Source organism: Martes martes, assembly GCF_963455335.1.
Source record: "Martes martes genome assembly, chromosome: 7".
Taxonomy (NCBI): domain Eukaryota; kingdom Metazoa; phylum Chordata; class Mammalia; order Carnivora; family Mustelidae; genus Martes; species Martes martes.
The window spans coordinates 87,038,247-87,056,528 of record NC_137894.1 but is presented as its reverse complement, the minus strand read 5'-3'; the positions used below and the strand labels follow the sequence as shown (position 1 = coordinate 87,056,528).

Below are 18,282 nucleotides of genomic sequence, written 5' to 3'. Positions count from 1 at the left end.
GGACATGTTCTTTTATACAAAGGTTGGAAACTCCCTGGGTGACAAATTAGAAACATTTAATGCCTCTTAAGGCCTACACTCAAAACTGGTGCAAAGTCACTTCCTACATTCTCTTAGCCAAACAAGTTGTGAGACCAAGCCTAAAATCATTAATGGGGGTAGAGGGGAAATTATACTCTTCCCTTGACAACAGATGAGAGAGGAGTGAGTAAGTGCTGAACAGTTATCTAATCTGCCATAATCTACCCTCCTGTACACAAAAGAATGTGACACTGTGCAGCGAAAACTGATTAATCTAAGAACCAAGAGAAAAACTAAACTCATAATTAATTATCAAATATTAGTCAAAAGATTGGGGAAAATGGAGGAGTAATTAATTAAACTAAGTCTTCATCTTTTATAAGAGGAAGTAGACAGATGATGTTTAATCAATCAAGGAATGCGGGAAAAGCATGTCACTTAAAGTTACCTGAAGAACAAAACACCCAAATAATTCAAAACGTTTGTTTCTGGAAGTAGGCCTGACAGTGGCAGGAAAGGAATGAAAAACTATTTCTCATCAAAAGTATTTTGTTGTTGTTGTTACCATGTTCATGCATTACTTCAGTTAAACCAAAAAAAAAAAAAAAATGAACTTTCTACTAGAAACTTCTTGCATAAAAACTAGATTTTAGAAATGTTAAAATCTTCCTGTATAGAAAGTAAATATCATGAAAGAAACTCTATCCTTCAAGCGAATGGAAAATTTATTGTATTTTCTTTGTGGTATAAAAGTATGAGTTTCCCTCACCCCACTGCTCCCCTACTAATATTCAATACAAGTAGCAGTTCATATTCCTAAAGAATCCAGTTAAGAGCCAACAAATTTTTATATTGAAAAATTTATTTGATATCACTTTGGCTTTTAAAAATTCTTAATTTGAGAAAAGTTACTTATAAAATTTAATACTTACGGGATATGCCACTACTCACAATATAAGGAATTGGCACAAATACAATCCACTGAAGAATGTATTATACAAATAACAAAAGGAAAGCAGAAAACAAGCACTAATATATTGTATCATTTAGACAATAATTAACTCAGACTGGGGACAGAAAATATAGGTCATTCAGGTCAAGAACTGCAGCCATGACAGACGTCACAATCAAACATGGCACTCTTCCCAGTAGAACAAGAGAACAATCTCAAAATCCAAAATCCTCAACATAGTACTCCTCAGCCTCTAAAACTGATTACAGTCGGACCTGGCAAAGCTCCCCTTTGCCCTGGAGCAAAGTAACACTCCAATTAATGTTATTGTATGAAAATATTCACTTCATTTCTCCTTTTCAGCACCTAATAGGCTTAAGAGATTTTCCCAAAGGATTAAATATTAAATTCTGCAATGAGAATATTGCAGTAACTGACCATGAAGTATACAGGTCTTCATGACAAAGTCTTACAGCTATTCAACCTGGAATGACCTGGAAAAGTCTAGTGGGTATTCCAGCACTAAGGAAAACCAAAGAAACTATTTGAAAACTAGTCAATAGCTATCTAAAAGGTCAGTTATTGGGGTGCCTGGGTGGCTCAGTGGGTTAAAGCCTCTGCCTTCGGCTCCGGTCATGATCCCAGGGTCCTGGGATCGAGCCCCGCATTGGGCTCTCTGCTCAGGGGGAGCCTGATTCCCTTCCTCTCTCTCTGCCTGCCTCTCTGCCTACTTGTGATCTCTGTGTGTCAAATAAATAAATAAAATCTTTAAAAAAATAAATAAATGAATGAATAAATAAATAAATAAAAGGTCAGTTACCAACATAGGGCATTTTTGTTCAATACAGAGTGCAAGACATCTCTGCATAAAAAGTCACTGAGCCATGGTACCCACTCTACTGGATAGATTTCAGAGTGGTTGCTGGCCCACACCCTGTTCTGAAGAAAGCTTCCCCTCTTCATCTGTAATCCCCATATCCATCTGTACAAAGAGTCAGCACATTACTTCATCCTCCTAAATTCAGCTAATTGGGCTAGGGCAAGGTGAAAATTAATTAATGGAAACCTCACTAAAATAGAGTCAGAGGTTCCACAAAGGAGTTCTCATGCCCTACCACTCATAATCAATTGCAAATCCAACAGGAAGAGATGGACCCCTGGATACTACTGTGGATACTACTCCACTGCCCTAGAAAGAGTTTGCAGAAAGCCTTTCCTCCACTGGTAACAGCCCAGCCAATGAGAGACAGTTACAGCTTAGCCAATGAAAAGCCACTATACTTCGAACTCCCAGGTTACTACTTTTTGTTTTAAAAGTGGACTTTTTGTTTTAACAGTCTTCCCAACTTCCCCCTTTCGTCCGCAGAAGAGTGTTCCTCTCCCTTTTCAGGTCCTGCCAATACAGGTTTGCCATAATTTGCTTGTTGTTTGCTCATAAAATAACTGGCAATTTTATTTTTAAAGTTAACAGCAGGAACACTTTGCTTTAATCAATACAAATGCCACCAACTTTTTTAGTATTCTAGACCCAGATAACCCAGAATCTCTCAAGATTTTCAGGTGGAAACAAAGGACAAATTTGCAAATGAAAGTGGATACTTGAGATAGAAGACCTTGTAGACCAGAAAGAGCCAGCAGTTTGGGGCCCTGGGCAAAAGAAAAAGCGAAGAAACCCTACAGAAAAAAGAGACTACTGAACTCGGAGATGAAGAGAGTAAGCTGTTTTTATTTCCCCCTTGGAGTCCCTGGGAGGCTCAGGTATGCTCTGATGTGTGTTTATGGTTGTCCTCTAAACTCCCTATAGTTTCCATGAGAAAAGAAAGGAAAGAGAGAAAGAAAGAAAGAGTTCCCTGATTAAACTACTTAAGCAACCAAAGGAATCCAATTAAGATGATTAATTAGAGACAGTGCCCCTTGAGTAAAAGTCCTATGTACCCCATTGTGGGATGCTACAACATAAGCTATACAACTCCAACTAAAACCATTAATATCAAACAGTTACTGATTTTAACGAGAAGCCAAGGAACTCTATTGGTTGAATCTACTGCATCAAAAACAGCAATACTTAGTTTTTAATAAATTTTTAGCAACACAAGGTAAAACACCCATTCTGCTCTTGAATAAAGGCAAGAAACCAGTAATGCTATAAAATAAACATGCTAAACCTTTTTTTTTTCTTTAAATTCTAAAAGGTATGAATGGAGGAAAAAAACAGCTCTGGAAGTGGACCTAAAAGCACAGGAATTACCTAGTAGGCCTGCTATTAGAAGACAAAGTGGCTCCAGACCACATGTATGAGAGCTCTTAGATAAAGAAGTTGTAACCTCGTATCCTACAGGAAATTTGGTTTGGTTTAGTCCACAGAATGTTTCTAATGTGAATGAGCTAGCAATCAGGACATTTCATCTTTTTAAAAAATTAGTATTTTAGTGTCTTCTGAAAATGTAGAAACTTTCAACTTTCCCAGTGGGGGAAGTATCCTCTGGTAAGTTCCAATCCTCCTCACTCACTATCACATGACTCAGGACCCAATTCTTCTCTCACTGCCTCTGTCTCACTTAGAGTATGACCTATCGATTCCTGCTTTATGGATACAGATCTTCCAATTCAAAAACCTGTACAACAAATTTGTGAGTGGCTTGGTTAGGGTAAGTTCTGCTATCAGCAACATGGTGTACCTAGAGGGGGAAAAAATTGACCCTTTGTCCTGCAGGCAACTCACCAGGGCAGACTTTCCCTACCCTAAAGATAAATTCCCTTCAATCCCTCATTTCTTTTTCCTGTAATATGACCTCACTAGGAACCATTCCAATCCAGCAGACAAGGATGGAGAGAAAAGAAAATCAGGTTCCCAATTCTATTTTCCCAGGAGGCTCCTGGGCCTCTAAGTAAATTTATGGACGCATGCTAAGAGATAATTGGAAGGAAGTTATGTCATCTCTATTTGCCAACAGTATCTGAAACCCAAACCTTGTTCAGAAAAAAAACATTTTTCAAAAGATGTCTCCATTTAGGCAGTTTGCACATTCACTGATAGTCTTGAGCATCTTTTCATGATGTAGCTAAAATAAAATCTGTCATGTGTTTTTTTTTTCTGTTATAATATTGCAAATGATTCAGCATAAAAAAGTTATATATTTTTAACTACTGTTTGACAACTTGCCAAACAATGATATCCTAATAACCTAACAGAAAAAGCACTCAGTGTGGCATGTTAGAAAATATAAGAAAACTAAATGTTCCATTTCTCTTCAAAAAAATACATTAATACAAATTAAGATAACTTGAATAAAACTTGAATCAATCATAATAAACATAATAAGAAAAATGGAACAAACACTTGACCAACAACAGATCAAACCACATCAACCCACCAGGGCACATATCTATCTTGATGTTATAGTCTTATCCACCATTCGTTGCCTGGGTTTCAGATCCAAAAAAGTATGGGTAGTTGCTATAGTAACAATATGCCACTTTTGGAACCAGGAGCTTAGTACTACTGAGTATTTATGAGCTTTATAACGTCAGTACTTCCTCCCACACTTTGAATCTGAATTCAGACATTATAACTTCACAAAATGCAATTTCATTCTGCTGTTTAGAAGTCAATTTTGTCGGTTTATCAAAAAGTTTATACTTTAGTATACATAAATGTGAAGAGAAATAATCTAACTTGTTAAATTAACATGCTAAGAATATACATTCCCAATAAATATTTGATTAATGTTAAAGATGTTGGCTTAATAAAATAAACAAATTGTATCCCATCACTGGAATTTACCGTTTTATTATGGTGACTAGGCAAGAACCATATCTTATTAATTCATGTCTTAGCTTATTTTCATTAGCAATAGTATTACAACCATTCTTCATTTAACATGAAAGTAAAAATATTTTTTAAAAAATGAAAAGCTTTTCAGGGCACCTGGGTGGGTCAGTGGGTTAAAGCCTCTGCCTTCGGCTCAGGTCATAATCCCAGGGTCCTGGGATGGAGCCCCACATTGGGCTCTTGGCTAAGCAGGGAGCCTGCTTCCCTTCCTCTCTCTCTGCCTGCCTCTCTGCCTACCTGTGATCTCTGTCTGTCAAATAAATAAATAAAATCTTTAAAAATAATTAATAAATAAATAAATAATAAAAAATGAAAAGCTTTGGAGCACCTGCGTGGCTCAGTGGGTTGGGCCTCTGCCTTCGGCTCAAGCCATGATCTCAGGGTTCTGGGATGGAGTCCCACATCGGGCTTGCTGTTCAGTGGGGAGCCTGCTTCCATCTTCTCACTGCCTGCCTCTCTGCCCACATGTGATCTCTGTCAAATAAATAAATACAATCTTTAAAAAAAAATGAAAAGCTTTTATTTTATAGCAGATTGATATATTTTTATTTCCTTTAGGAACAATTTCTAATAATTAAAAACTAAGTACCAATGGTATCCGAGAAAAATGCAGTTTCTAGCAAAATGCTAAGAATAAGGAAAAATAATCTCAATCAGAGGATATCTCAAGATCATCAAAAAGTCAGAGCCCAGAAACCCCCATACATTGCTTCTGGGAAGGAAAATGATACATCCACTTTGGAAAACAGTTTGACAGTGTCTCAGAAAGTTTTACGTAGGACTACCATACAACATACCATGCACTTTCCTAGGTGAGAGAAATTAAATGAGAGAGAAATGAAAACACATATCCACAAAAGACGTTCAGAGAAATGTTACTCATAACAGCCGAAATCTGGGAACTAAATGTCCATCAACTGGTGAATACACAGATTTTTTTTTTTTAAAGGGGGCGCGGGGAGGGACGCCTGGGTGGCTCAGTTGGTTAAGCAGCTGCCTTCGGCTCAGGTCATGATCCCGGCATCCTCGGATGGAGTCCGCATGGGGCTCCTTGCTCAGCAGGGAGCCTGCTTCTCCCTCTGCCTCTGCCTGCCTGTGCTCACTCTCTCTGACAAACGAAATAAAAACAAAACAAAACAAAAACAAAAAAAGGGGGGGATACTATTCAGCAATAAAAAAGAGTGAATTAACGACACATGCTACATCATGAATGAACCTCAAAAACATTATGCTAAGTGAAAGAAGACACAAATCATATATTGTATGATTCTGTCAAAATGAAATGTTCAGAAAAGGCAAATCTGTAGAGACAGAAAGTGCATTTGTAGCTGTCTGAGGGTAAGAGTGGGAATTAGCTGTAAATGGGCATGAGGTATCTTATTAAAGGGATGGAAATGTTCTAAAACTGACTTACAGTGATGGCTGCACCATTTATTAAAATTACTAAAAATCACTAACTTGTATACTTCAAATGGGTTAATTTTATGATATGTAAAATACGTCTAAAGTTTTGTCTTCTTTTTAACTCAGAGAATATCAGAGCTGCAGGGAACCTTATCCAAAATCTCTATAGAGATGGGGAAAATAAGGCCCAAAAAGGTTAAGCAAATTGTTTAAATATCACCTAGCTAGATCATAGCAAAACCAAAAAATGATAAAAATCTAGCCTCACTCTCCAACCTAGTCCAGTGTAGCATCTATTAAAAATGCTCAAGGAGTTTTATTATAATAATAATAATCACATAGAATTATTTTAAAGGCACTCTAAAAGCACCAAATTTGTGAATCAAAAATAACTAGGGGCACTAGGGTAGATCAGTGGACTAAGCTTCTGACTCCATGTTGGCTCAGGTCCTGATGTCAGGGTTGAAATCAAGCCTCACGGATGGGCTCGCACTTAGCATGGAGTCTGCTTGAGACTCTTTCCCTCTCCTTCAGCCCCTCCCCCTGCTCACACTGTCTCTCTTTAAATAAGTAAATATTTAAAAAAATAAATAACCAATTAAAATATACCAAAAATCAATAAGTACACGATATTCAAAAAATAAATAAATAAAAGCTAGAAAAACTCATTTATTGCTCCTTGAGGTCCTAAAACTTACTTTCAAAATTGGTAATAAAAGAAAACGAACTAAGCATTTTTTTTCTAACTCTCCAACAGAAGCTGTATTTTGGAGTAACTAAATGTTGTCAGTTTATAAAAGAAAGCTTCTACTATCCAGAAGAATGCAAATTAATAAAGATAGATGAAATTAAAGAATTAGAAACCACCATTTTGCAACCTGTAATAAAATTGTGATTCAGGCAAGAATTATTAATTATTATTAAGGGCATTAAGTGAACGGTTGATGGGAGAGTTAGACATTTTTAGGAAGCCAAATAACACCTTAGAGATTAGTTTTAATGAGAAAAACAAAACATAAATTTAGGAGGTAGCTCAAGATGTCACCAACTTAATCAAACCTGTACCATTAATGTTCAGGTTTATTAGAAATTCAAGGCCTAGAGAGCTAAGCTAAACAAAGAGAAAATAGAAAACAATTATAAACGAGAAAATAGTCAAACAATTATAAACGAGAAGATATTTTATGGGATAATAAATATCCTCTATTCAGCTAATCAGAGAGGAAAAAAAAAATGTGTTGGGGGATGACTATTATAGATTAAGAGACCTGAAATACATAAACAAAAACAAATGTGGTCTTTAACTGGATTCTGGTTTGGATAAAACAGCTGTGAAGGTCATTTGGGAGATAAATGGATAAATGTGAAGACTTATAATATTAGATATTAGAATACTAGATAACATTAAGGGCTTATTTAAAGTGTGATAATATTTTTGTTATATAGTTAAGTACGGTTTTATGGAGATGCATACTGAAGGTCTTAGTATATCTAGAGGTCTATGGTTCATTTCAAAATACTTCAGTGAGTTTAAGAAATAAAAAAATTAAAATCCAAGTCTCAAATTCCTAAATTCACTGCTGCTTCCATAAGTGCTCATTATTCATAAGGTATAATAATTACACAGAACACCCGCACGCAGAGGTTCAGAGAACTGACCTACCACGAATGATGGCTTTTTTTTCTTACAGGTACTTAGCTGATGAGAACTTACAGGTAACAACATAACATCGTTTGGGATATGCACACAGGCACCAGAAGTCATCTTAAGCAGCATGAATGGAGAGTTTTACCTCCAAAGAGCTAAAAATATCTAGAACAGCTTCTTGGTGTTTACTAAAAGAACAAGGCTTTTCCAAGATCATAGTGAAGGCTCTGAAGCGGCAGCCTCACTAAAGCAATCCTCAATTATTACATAAAAATCACTTATTCCTTTCTGACTTCATCGTCCTTTACAATCAGTTAACTACTTCCCAAGTTGTGATCAAGTTAAGGGACATTGTTTTAAAAATCCTTCTCTGAAATTACGGGCGCCAAACTAAGAAAACCTATACCATAACCATCAGCTTCTTTTCAACTAGTGCCTTTAAACCTCAGAACCGGGCACTCCGAGCGTCCCTCAAATCCCGGAGAAGAGGTTGCTAGTCAACCGGAGATAGAACTCATCTGCCTTTACTTCCCTCTCCCCCTCAAAATCCAAAGGGTGGCGCTGTCCTCACTCCTTCCCCAGAGACCAGGTGCTCGCAGAGGTCATTCGCACGAGCGGACCAGTGAGGATGGTCCGCCTGCGGCCTCGGTCTGTGCTCTCGGTCGCCCAGCGCCGCGCTTCTCATTTCCCCACACAGCCCGTCCGAGTTAGTCCGCCCGCTCCCTCTCCTTAGTGGCGCTCTCTCTCATAAACTCTTAACAGTACTCTGGTTGGGCGGGTCCGCTCAGAAACACCACGCACGCCGACACTTTGGCTGAGTCCTCGGCCCTGCAACTGAGAAACTTCGAGACCCCTCGCACTGACCCGAGTTCCGCCACTGCCACCGCCTGAACGTTCAAATTAACTAACTGACTTACACACTTGATGGGACTCAGCCGCCACTAAGAGATGGGATGAGCCGCCTAGCGCCGGCAACAACCGCACTTCCCGCCCCGCCCCGCCGGCCTGCGTGCGTCAGAAGTCACGTGCCGCGTCTCCCTTCCCTACCGGCAACCGGGCGCTCCTCTCTTCCGGAAGTCGCACTCCTCCTCGCAGGGCTCCTCCCACCACCGGTGACGTCAAACTCAGCTTCTACCACTGCTCTGCCTCCGCCTCCAAGCGCGGGGAAGTCTGCCGTTTCTTTACGATAAGTTCTGCCACTTTCTGGGCTCTAAACATTACAAGCGAGGGTTTTGAAGTTACTGAGTATGTAGGCCTTGGACTCGCGTGAGTACAGTTTAGGGGGCCCGAAGCTAGCTATCTGGAAGCTACCCTTTCAGAGACCATCCCCCCTCTTGACAACTTCTGCTGCACTTGGTTCCGCCAAGACCCACGACGGTTCCGCCCCCTTCTTCCTTGTCATTGATGTTGTTGTTCTTGTCAGTGCCGCAGCCCCGACCGCCGGGAGCTCGAACCCGAGCCGGGGCCGCCCGAGTGGCGCGGTGGCGGCGGCAGCGGCTGCGGCTGCAGCAGCTGCGACGGCTGCGGGGGCTGCTCCGGGGACTGCGGGGGCGGCCGGGGGCTGGCAGCCGGCGGCTGGGCCGGATGGCTCTGTGCGGGCAGGCGGCAGGCGCCGCGTCGCTGCCCAGCGAGCTGATCGTGCACATCTTCTCCTTCCTGCCCGCGCCCGACCGGCTGCGGGCCTCAGCTTCCTGCTCGCACTGGCGGGAGTGCCTCTTCTACCCTGCTCTCTGGCCCCAGCTCCGCATCTGTCTCCGCGTCTCCCCTACTGAGCAGCCTCGGCTCGAATTCCTCATGCGTAAGTGCGGCTGGTTCGTGCGAGAGCTGCGTGTTGAGTTCGCGGCTGAGAATTATCTGAGCGGTGGCGGCGGCCCGGGCGACGGAGGCGGCGCGGACACCGGGACTGGCGGGGAAGAAGTCGAGGCCCTGCAGCTCTCAGCCCGTTGGCTGGAAGTGCTGCGCACCTACTTAGAGCTGGTGCTGTGTGTGCTGGTCAGCATCCGGAACAACAGGTAGGCTTATCATGGACCTTCCATCCATCCTCCTTTCCCCTATCCCCTACTTCCGGGCCCTCTTATCGCTTCCTACCTCGCACCCCGAAATAGATTCAGTGCGGATACGCCCGGCTGGATTTAGCGTTGCTTTCTTCAGTCACTGCGGGTGTCAGTTCCAACCCGGCGATTTCCTTGAGGTGGGAGGGCATAACGGGACACATAATACTTTATAATCAGTGATGGACTTGGTGTTTGCCAGACACCACTCCTGGTGCCTTTCAAGCACTGTCTCGTTCATCCTCTCTGTGGCCATGGGATGGAGCTGACAGGCGCCGTCATTCTTCATCTTACAGATGAGAGAGCTGAAGCTTGGGGCGGGAGGCGGGGTCGGGGGTGAGCCCTGCGAGTCTTGAGAGAAACAAAATATAACCTGGTTTTACTGACTCTGAACCTGTCCACTCAGAATAGTTCGTGATGGGGGGAAGAAGTAGGTATGCTACTAGTGTCTCATAGTTACAAGACTCTCCCTAAAAGAAATCTTTGACAGCCATTTTCTTCCCAGGAATAGTTTTCATTAACTGGGCCAGGCACAAAGAGTAGGAGGAGTGTTTGTTAAAGGGATGGGGGAAGAGCCTGATCATTGGGGTTGGAAGTCCCTCCCCTTGCACCTCCAGACTCAACTTGTCTCCAGTGATTCACCTTAAAAGTAGCACAGTACAGCTTAGTGTTTGTGTGTGCTGGGGGAACTGCCCAGTGTCTGCAAAGAGTAAGCACGTAACTGTCCTGGTTTTGCATCAGGACTTTATTGTAATTCTGGGACTAACGTCCTATGTTCTGACCTGTTATCTTTATCAATATTGTCCTTAATTTGTCATCCTCTCCAAAATCCTATTAATTTAATTTTTTTGTATCTGGATGTTCTAACTAGCCTTACAATTGAACTGTTCGTCAGGGAAAAGTTCTAAAAGGAGCAACTTTTAATAATAGTTATATTATATAGCAATTATTATATAGTAATAATAGTTGAGCAGTTTACAAGTACACTATCTTATTTGATCCTTTCAGTGACCCTGTGAGTTAGGCAAGGCAGCTACTATCCCTATTTTATAGAAAGAAAACTGACACTTAACAGGGTCAAGCGATGTACACATTGTCATACAGCATCATTTTTGTACAAGAGCAGGTACTGATTTAATATAAATTCTGTTTCTGAATCAAAAGAGTGAGAGATAAGAATGTAGCTCCAAGTTGTACCTGGAGCACAACTCCATCATTCCAGTGGCCTGTGTATTTCCCCAGCTTTTCACACCAAGCTGTTCCATTTTCTTACTTTGCTTGTATGTAGCAAGAGAGGCTGTTTGAAGCTATAAATTGGAGACTCTCAGAGTTGAAAATATGACTAGAGGACCAAATGACCCGGAGTTTAAAAGATTAAGAGTCACTGAGCCCTTAAACTACTGATGAGACCAAGAGTGGGAGTGAATTCAGTGAGTACTAATTAGATTTTTCTGTTCTGAGATCAGATGGTACCTCTGAGCAACCATCCAAAAAAAAAAAAAAGAGCATGACTTTGGTCCAAGTACGAACAAGCCTTATAGAGTGCCTAGTTTCTTGTCTGTGTTTTAATAACTGGTTGGTTGGATGGAAAACGTTCTATAGGCAAGTAGTGATATATCACCTCTTTCCTTTGTGTATAATTCTTCTCTTCCTCCTTTCCTTACCCCTACCACTTTTTTTTTCAGCTTTATTGAGGTATAAATAACAAAAGTGTACCTACCACTTTTATTATCATCCCAATCTACCTGTCTATAATGTCACCTTATGCCTGCCTGTTTGGGTCAGCTATTACTTCTATACAAATACAACACACTGTTATCTCTGATTTTAAGGTTTTCTTGTCTTTTTCTAGGAAAGGTGGTACTGTGTGTTGTGCTGCTTTGGTAGCACATTCATTGTGTGTGTCTGAAATTAAAGTGTAGTATTATTACATGTATTATCTGTACTAGTGATACGTCAAAGGGTTTTTAAAAATAGATTATATGTTTGGAAATAAGTTAAATTAACCTTTATTTTTGAAAATGTCTTGAGATATTCTAATAATATTGAAAGTGCTACCATGAATATTAAAAACATAAGCGGGAGTAGTTTTCTTTCAATTTTAACAAATTTGAAATGTTTTAGATCAAGTGGTTTATTTGGTAATTTTGTTAAAGCTTATACCTGTTACCTTCCATAAGCACTTAAACTATAGACTCAGGTTCAGTGAAGAAAAAACCAATTTCATTTAGTGTTTTTTGGGTTTTCCAAAACCATTAAATTTACTAACTAATGAGAAAAATGAACATTAGATACTGTTTTTTTACACTTCCAAGTTAAATTTACAGCAATTTTAGTTTATGATTTCTGCCATTATTCCTAACTACTAAGGAGGGTATAAAACCTAACAGTTCACAAGCCTGATGCTTCCAGGCTTTGTGGTAATTTCCTTTATATAATCTATACAACTCAAGACTGTTACTTTGTTGTGTTCCAAATATTTTCATGTCCCCCAGGAAAAGAACTAAAACTATAACCTTGGATTGTGGGAACTTTTCAAGGGTACTCTTCCAAGAGAATAATCTTTAGTTTTTGCTTGATTCCTGGGTTTCATATGCACATGTTCTCTCAGAATGACTGTAGCTTCTTTACAGATATGTTAGATGTTAGGAACAACTGATGAAGATCAAAGAGGTGCAGAAATGCCTCTCAAAGGACGAAACACAGTCCTCTAGGTTTCAGAGTTCCCTTCCTTATGGGAGGCTACAATATCTGCCAGTATTATAAGAAACAGAAAGTAAGAACTGAAATGCAATAGATGTTTCTCATTCAACTGTATTATAAGTTAAATAGGCTGAATTTCTTCTGCAGTTGTTCCATAAGAAATTGTTCTTAAAAGTTCAAAACAACACATGTAAATATTCATTTTTAGGATTTAATTTGGTTGTTGAGTACTGCCTGTTGAAATGCTGTATTTGACTACTTAAGAAAAATGAATTTGTGGATAATAAGATTTATGATAATAGTTAATAGACTCAATCACTAAAAATACTTATTTTTTTCAAAGACTTTATATATTTATTTGTCAGAGAAATAAAGAACGAGCAGGGAGAGTGGCAGGCAGAGGGAAAAGCAGGCTCCCCACTGAGCAAGAAACCCAATGTGGGACTCAATCCCAGGACCCTGGGATCATGACCTGAGTAAAGGCAGACCCTTAACGGACTGAGCCCCCAGGCGTCCCTTAAAATACTTATTTTTAAACAGCAGACATAGGTACATTATCATCATCCAGTTTATGCTTTTCTGGACTGTGTAAGTATTTTTACATTGAGCTTTATTGGATGAAATTCTAATTTGGGGGGATGTATTTTTTTTTTTAAGATTTTATTTATTTGGCAGAGAGAGACACAGCGAGAAAGGGAACACAAGCAGTAGGAAAGGGAGAGGGAGAATGAGGCTTCCCGCTGAGCAGGGAGCCCAACGCAGGGCTCAATCCCAGGACCCTGGAATCATGACCTGAGCTGAAAGCAAACGCTTAACTCACTGAACCACCTTGGCACCCTGGGGGCTGTATTTTTATTAAAGAAAAGTACTGCAGTAGGCCAGAGAGATTTTGTACAAGGGAGATTTTCTTGTTAAAAATCTGGGCTACAGCTCCCAGCTACGTATATGTACATTGACTATTTCGTGGCTATGCCTGCTTACATAACCTCTCAGTAGTATAAGTTGCATTAGTAATTCTTAGATTTTGTCTTATTGATTGGCACGTGCAATGAAGGAAAATCTTCCCTTTTTATTATTTTCTCCGCATCAGTCTACCAAGATCCAAAAACAGATGAGGCCATTTAAAAATGCATCTTAAAATAGATTAAAAATTCTTTGGACTTTTCATATTATTATCTAAGATGGTAGGAAGTACCTGGAAGGTGTTGTATTCAACAACCCGCAGCCTTATTTTTCTTGAAATATCTTCCTCTCTCATAATGTAGTAAGTACATGTAATGATAGCATCTTTTGAGAGCTTTCATTATTTGTGTAAAAAGCCAATTTGCATAATAAATGTTAAAATATATCTGGGCTCTGGGGCGTGTGGGTGGCTCAGTTGGTTAAGCGGCTGCCTTCAGCTCAGGTCATGATCTCAGGGTCCTGGGATCAAGCCCCGCATCAGGCTCCCTGCTGAACAGGTACTCTGCTTTTCCCTTTCCCTCTGCCCCTCTCTCTGATCATGTACGCTCTGTCTCTCTCAAATAATAAAATCTTAAAAAAAAAAAAAAAATCTACCGGGACTCTGACCAGTGTATACTGTCCAAGAGGTGATTGCCCATAGAGAAGAAAGGTGAGATCATGCATATCCAACAGACTCCTTACCTAAAATCTGACAATATAAAGTGGTTCCATAGGCCATTGAGAAAGGAGGAGATCCTAAGCTGTTAAAGAAACTAACCTCCTGGGAGGGCTGCTGAGAAGAATTAGGGTTCTCTGTAGTCCATAGGTACATTCTTACAATGACTGAGAACTGATAGATGGAGAATATGAAATAAAACTCAGCAAAATATTGGTAAAGTAAAATATTACTTTTTCTGTTTAAATGAAGCTGTGAAGTAGCTTTTGAGTGAAGTTATTAAATTATTTCCATTTTACTATGCTAGTTCTAAGGCAGCCTTGAAAGAGCTCACCCAACTCAATTGATTTACTTAGGGCCTAAAATGATAGTTATTTTAAAAAATCTGGTTTTTTTCCTCCAAATATTAAGAGCCTACTATCTGCCAAACAGTGAAGACAAACTTCCCATTCTCATGGAGTCAGCATTGTAGAGGGGAAGGAAAGAAACAAGTAAATAAATGAAAGAAAGATTATTTCAGTTGTGAAATAAAAGAGGACTATGTAATAGTGACTAGGTGGCAACATTAGAAAGGGAAAACATGTATGAAAAGGACATTTGAGCTGCAATGTGAATGATACAAGTCACCCACCTAAAGATCTGGGCAAATAACATTTTAAGCAGGAAAACAAAACAAAACACTAAGCACCAAGGCCTTGGGCCAGACAAATTTTTGCCCCATTGGAGCAGTAGGAAAGAAAGTATGGCAGGACCATGAGAATGAAAGTGGGAGGGGTGTCATGATGCTTTCTGAAATGTAGAAGGAGGAAGGAATGGGATTAGTTACGTGGGCTTATGGAATGAAGTTTAAGCTACATTCTAAGAATAAAAGAAATCACTGAAAAAAAATTTTTTTAAAGATTTTATTTATTTATTTGACAGACAGATCACAAGTAGGCAGAGAGGCAGGCAAAGAGAGAAGGGAGGAAGCAGGCTCCCCACTGAGCAGAGAGCCCGATGCGGGGCTTGATCCCAGGATGCTGGGATCACAACCCGAGCCGAAGGCAGCGGCCTTAACCCACTGAGCCACCCAGGCGCCCCAATCACTGAAAAATATTTAAGGGCAAGAGTAATCTAATTTGCATTTTAAGACACTCACTGTGGTTGCTGTGTAAAAAAATGAATTATGAGGGAAGAACAGAGGACACAGGGAAATTTGGGAAACTTTCAATAATCTAGACAGAGATGATGGTAGCTTAGAGTATGGTGGAAACAGTGGAGATGAAGAAAAGTGGATAGATTCAGAATATATTTTGGAAGTAGAGACAAGAGGACTTGCTGCTTAGATGTAGAGAAAAGGGAAAATCAAATATTTTTTCTCATTACTCCATAAGAATCACTCAGTTTTCTTGCCATTAGTAATGTTAAGCATGTTCAATAAAAATCTTAAATGCCAGTCTTATTTAAATTTTTTTGTGTAATCTCTGGGATTGGAGAGGATAATGGTGTTTCTTAGAAGGTAAATAAGTAAGTGAATTGTAAACCAAATGCTAGGAGATTGCTTTTAGTTACCAGATCCTAATAAAACTAATAAGGAATACTGTGAGAAGCTGATGACTTATTTCTGATCCCCAAAATTCTGCTGTACAGTTTGGTAGCCACCAGTCATGCGTAGTTTTTGAATTTTTAATTTCTTAAATAAAATTAAAGATGTTAGTCACACTAGCCACATTTCAAGTACTCAATAGCCGAATGTGGCTAGTGGCTTCTGTTAATAAACAGCATAGAACAGAGTATTGCTGTCATGGCAGAGAGTTCTATTGGACAATATTTCTCTAAAGTGTTTGTTTTTATTTGTTTTATTTGGCTGTGGTAATTCATTAGCATTTGTGAGAGTAAATATGTTATCAAAAGTGTTACATAGATTTACACACACTTGGTATTGAAAATGGACTGAGAATAGAATTTACCTGAAAGAATTTCTTGCAATGATGTAGATTATTTTAGCTTTTCTCAGTGTAGAAAGTGAAAACGTTACATTTTATGAGCTCCTTTACAGTACTGGGAAAGATTTTAACCATTTTAGGAACATTCTTTTCAAGTACCAAGTTTTCGTGTATGTACTTTTTCATAGGTGATTAGACTTGGCTGTATTAATTTTAGTTCAGGATGGCTATGTTTTGCATTTTTCCACGGATACTACTTATTACATCAAAGAAATAATTTTGGGTCATCTAAAATATAAGAAAACATGCCAAAGTTACTGCCACAGATAAAGTTCCCCAATTCTGAACCACAAAAGAGAGAACAAGGTCATTATGACCAAGATACCAAACTTTTGGGTCCCAGTTGTACTAAATAGTCCAGCAGAATCCCAGAAAAAGATGAAAGGTCTTTAGCCTTCTGTAGTTAGAACTTAAAGCATATTTCTTAGGTTCATAGGTGGTTAGTATTTTTTCAAAGAACTACCAAACTAACCCAATGAGTACCACAGGCATACTTTGTTTTATTGTGCTCTGCTTTAGTGCACTTGGCAGACAGGTTTATTTGCAAATTAACGTTTTGTGGCAACCCTGCGTCGAGCAAGTCTGTCAACACCATTTTTCTGACAGTACTTGCTCACTTTGTATCTCTGTATTGTGTCTCATATTTTGGTAATTCTCACAGTATTTTAAACTTTTTCATTATTATTAGATTTGTTATGGTGATCTGCAGCCAGTGATCTTTGATGTTACTACTGTAATTATTTTGGTGTGCCACAAACCATTTCCACATAGGATAGGAAATTTAATCAGTAAGTGTTGTATTCTGACTGCTCCAATGACCAGCCATTCCTTCATTTCTTTCCTTCTCCTCAGGCCTCTCTGAGATACAACAATATTGAAATTAGGACATTTCATAACTTTGAAATGGTCTCAAGTGAGAGGAAGAGTCACATGTCTCTCACTTTAAATCAGAAGCTAAAGATGATGAACCTTAGTGAGGAAGGCATGTCAAAGGCCAAGACAGGCTGAAAGCTAGACCTCTTGTACCAAATAGCCAAGTTGTGAATGCAAAAGAAATGTTCTCAAAGGAAATTAAAATTGCTGGGAACCTGGTGGCTCAGTCAGTTAAGCAGTTCCCTTTAGCTTAGGTCATGGTCCAGGGGTCCTGGGATCAAGCTCCAGAGTCGGGCTCTCTGCTCAGTGGGGAGTCTGCTTCCACCTCTCCCTTAGCTCATTCTCTCTCTCTCTCTCTCTCTCTCTCTCTCTCTCTCAAAATAAAAAATAAAAATAAATAAAAAATTGCTACCCCAGAAAACACACACATGATAACTGGAACAGTCTTATTACTAATATGGAGAAAGTTTTAGTGGTCTGGATAGAAGATCAAACCAGCCACAACATTCCATTAAGCCAAAGCCTAATCCAGAGCAAGGCCCTAACTATCTTCAGTTCTGTGAAAGCTGAAAGAGGCGAGAAAGCTACAGAAAAAAGTTTGAAGTTAGCAGAAGTTGGTTCATGAGGTTTAAGGAAAGAAATTGTCTCCATAACATCAAGATACATGGTGAAGCAGCAGTTGCTGATACAGAAGCAGCAGCAAAATATCCAGAAGATCTAGCTAAGATAATTAATGAAGATGGCTGAACTAAGCAACAGATTTTCAATATACACAAAACAGCCTACTGTTGGAAGAAAATACTATCTAGGACTTTCAAAGCAAGGGAGGAGAAATCAGTGCTTCACTTCAAAGCTACAAAAGACAGGTGGACTCTCTTATTAAGAGCTAATGCAACTGGTGACTCTAAGTTGAAAACTGCTCAGGGGTGCCTGGGTGGTTCAGTCTTTGGGTGTCTGCCTTTATCCAGGGTCCTGGGATCAAGCCCTGTGTTGGGCTCCCTGCTTGGGGGGAAGCCTGCTTCTCCCTCTCCCACTCCCCCTGCTTGTATTCCCTCTCCTGCTATCTCTTTCTGTGTCAAATAAATAAATCTTTAAAAAAAAGGGGGGGGGGGCGCCTGGGTGGCTCAGTGGGTTAAGGCCTCTGCCTTCGGCTCAGGTCATGATCCCAGGGTCCTGGGATCGAGCCCCACATCGG

The 18,282-nt window shown here is 39.8% G+C and overlaps 1 protein-coding gene across 1 annotated transcript in view; it reads left to right on the top strand.

Annotated features, from left to right (window-relative positions):
- Window positions 1–9,261: 9,261 nt before the first annotated feature.
- FBXO33 (F-box protein 33) overlaps window positions 9,262–18,282 on the top strand; it is a gene marked incomplete at its 5' end in the record, with an annotated part of 34,872 nt that continues 25,851 nt past the window's right edge. The window contains one exon of the mRNA XM_080809508.1: window positions 9,262–9,869. Coding sequence (XP_080665634.1) covers window positions 9,262–9,869 — 608 coding nt within the window. The remainder of the gene's footprint in view (window positions 9,870–18,282) is intronic.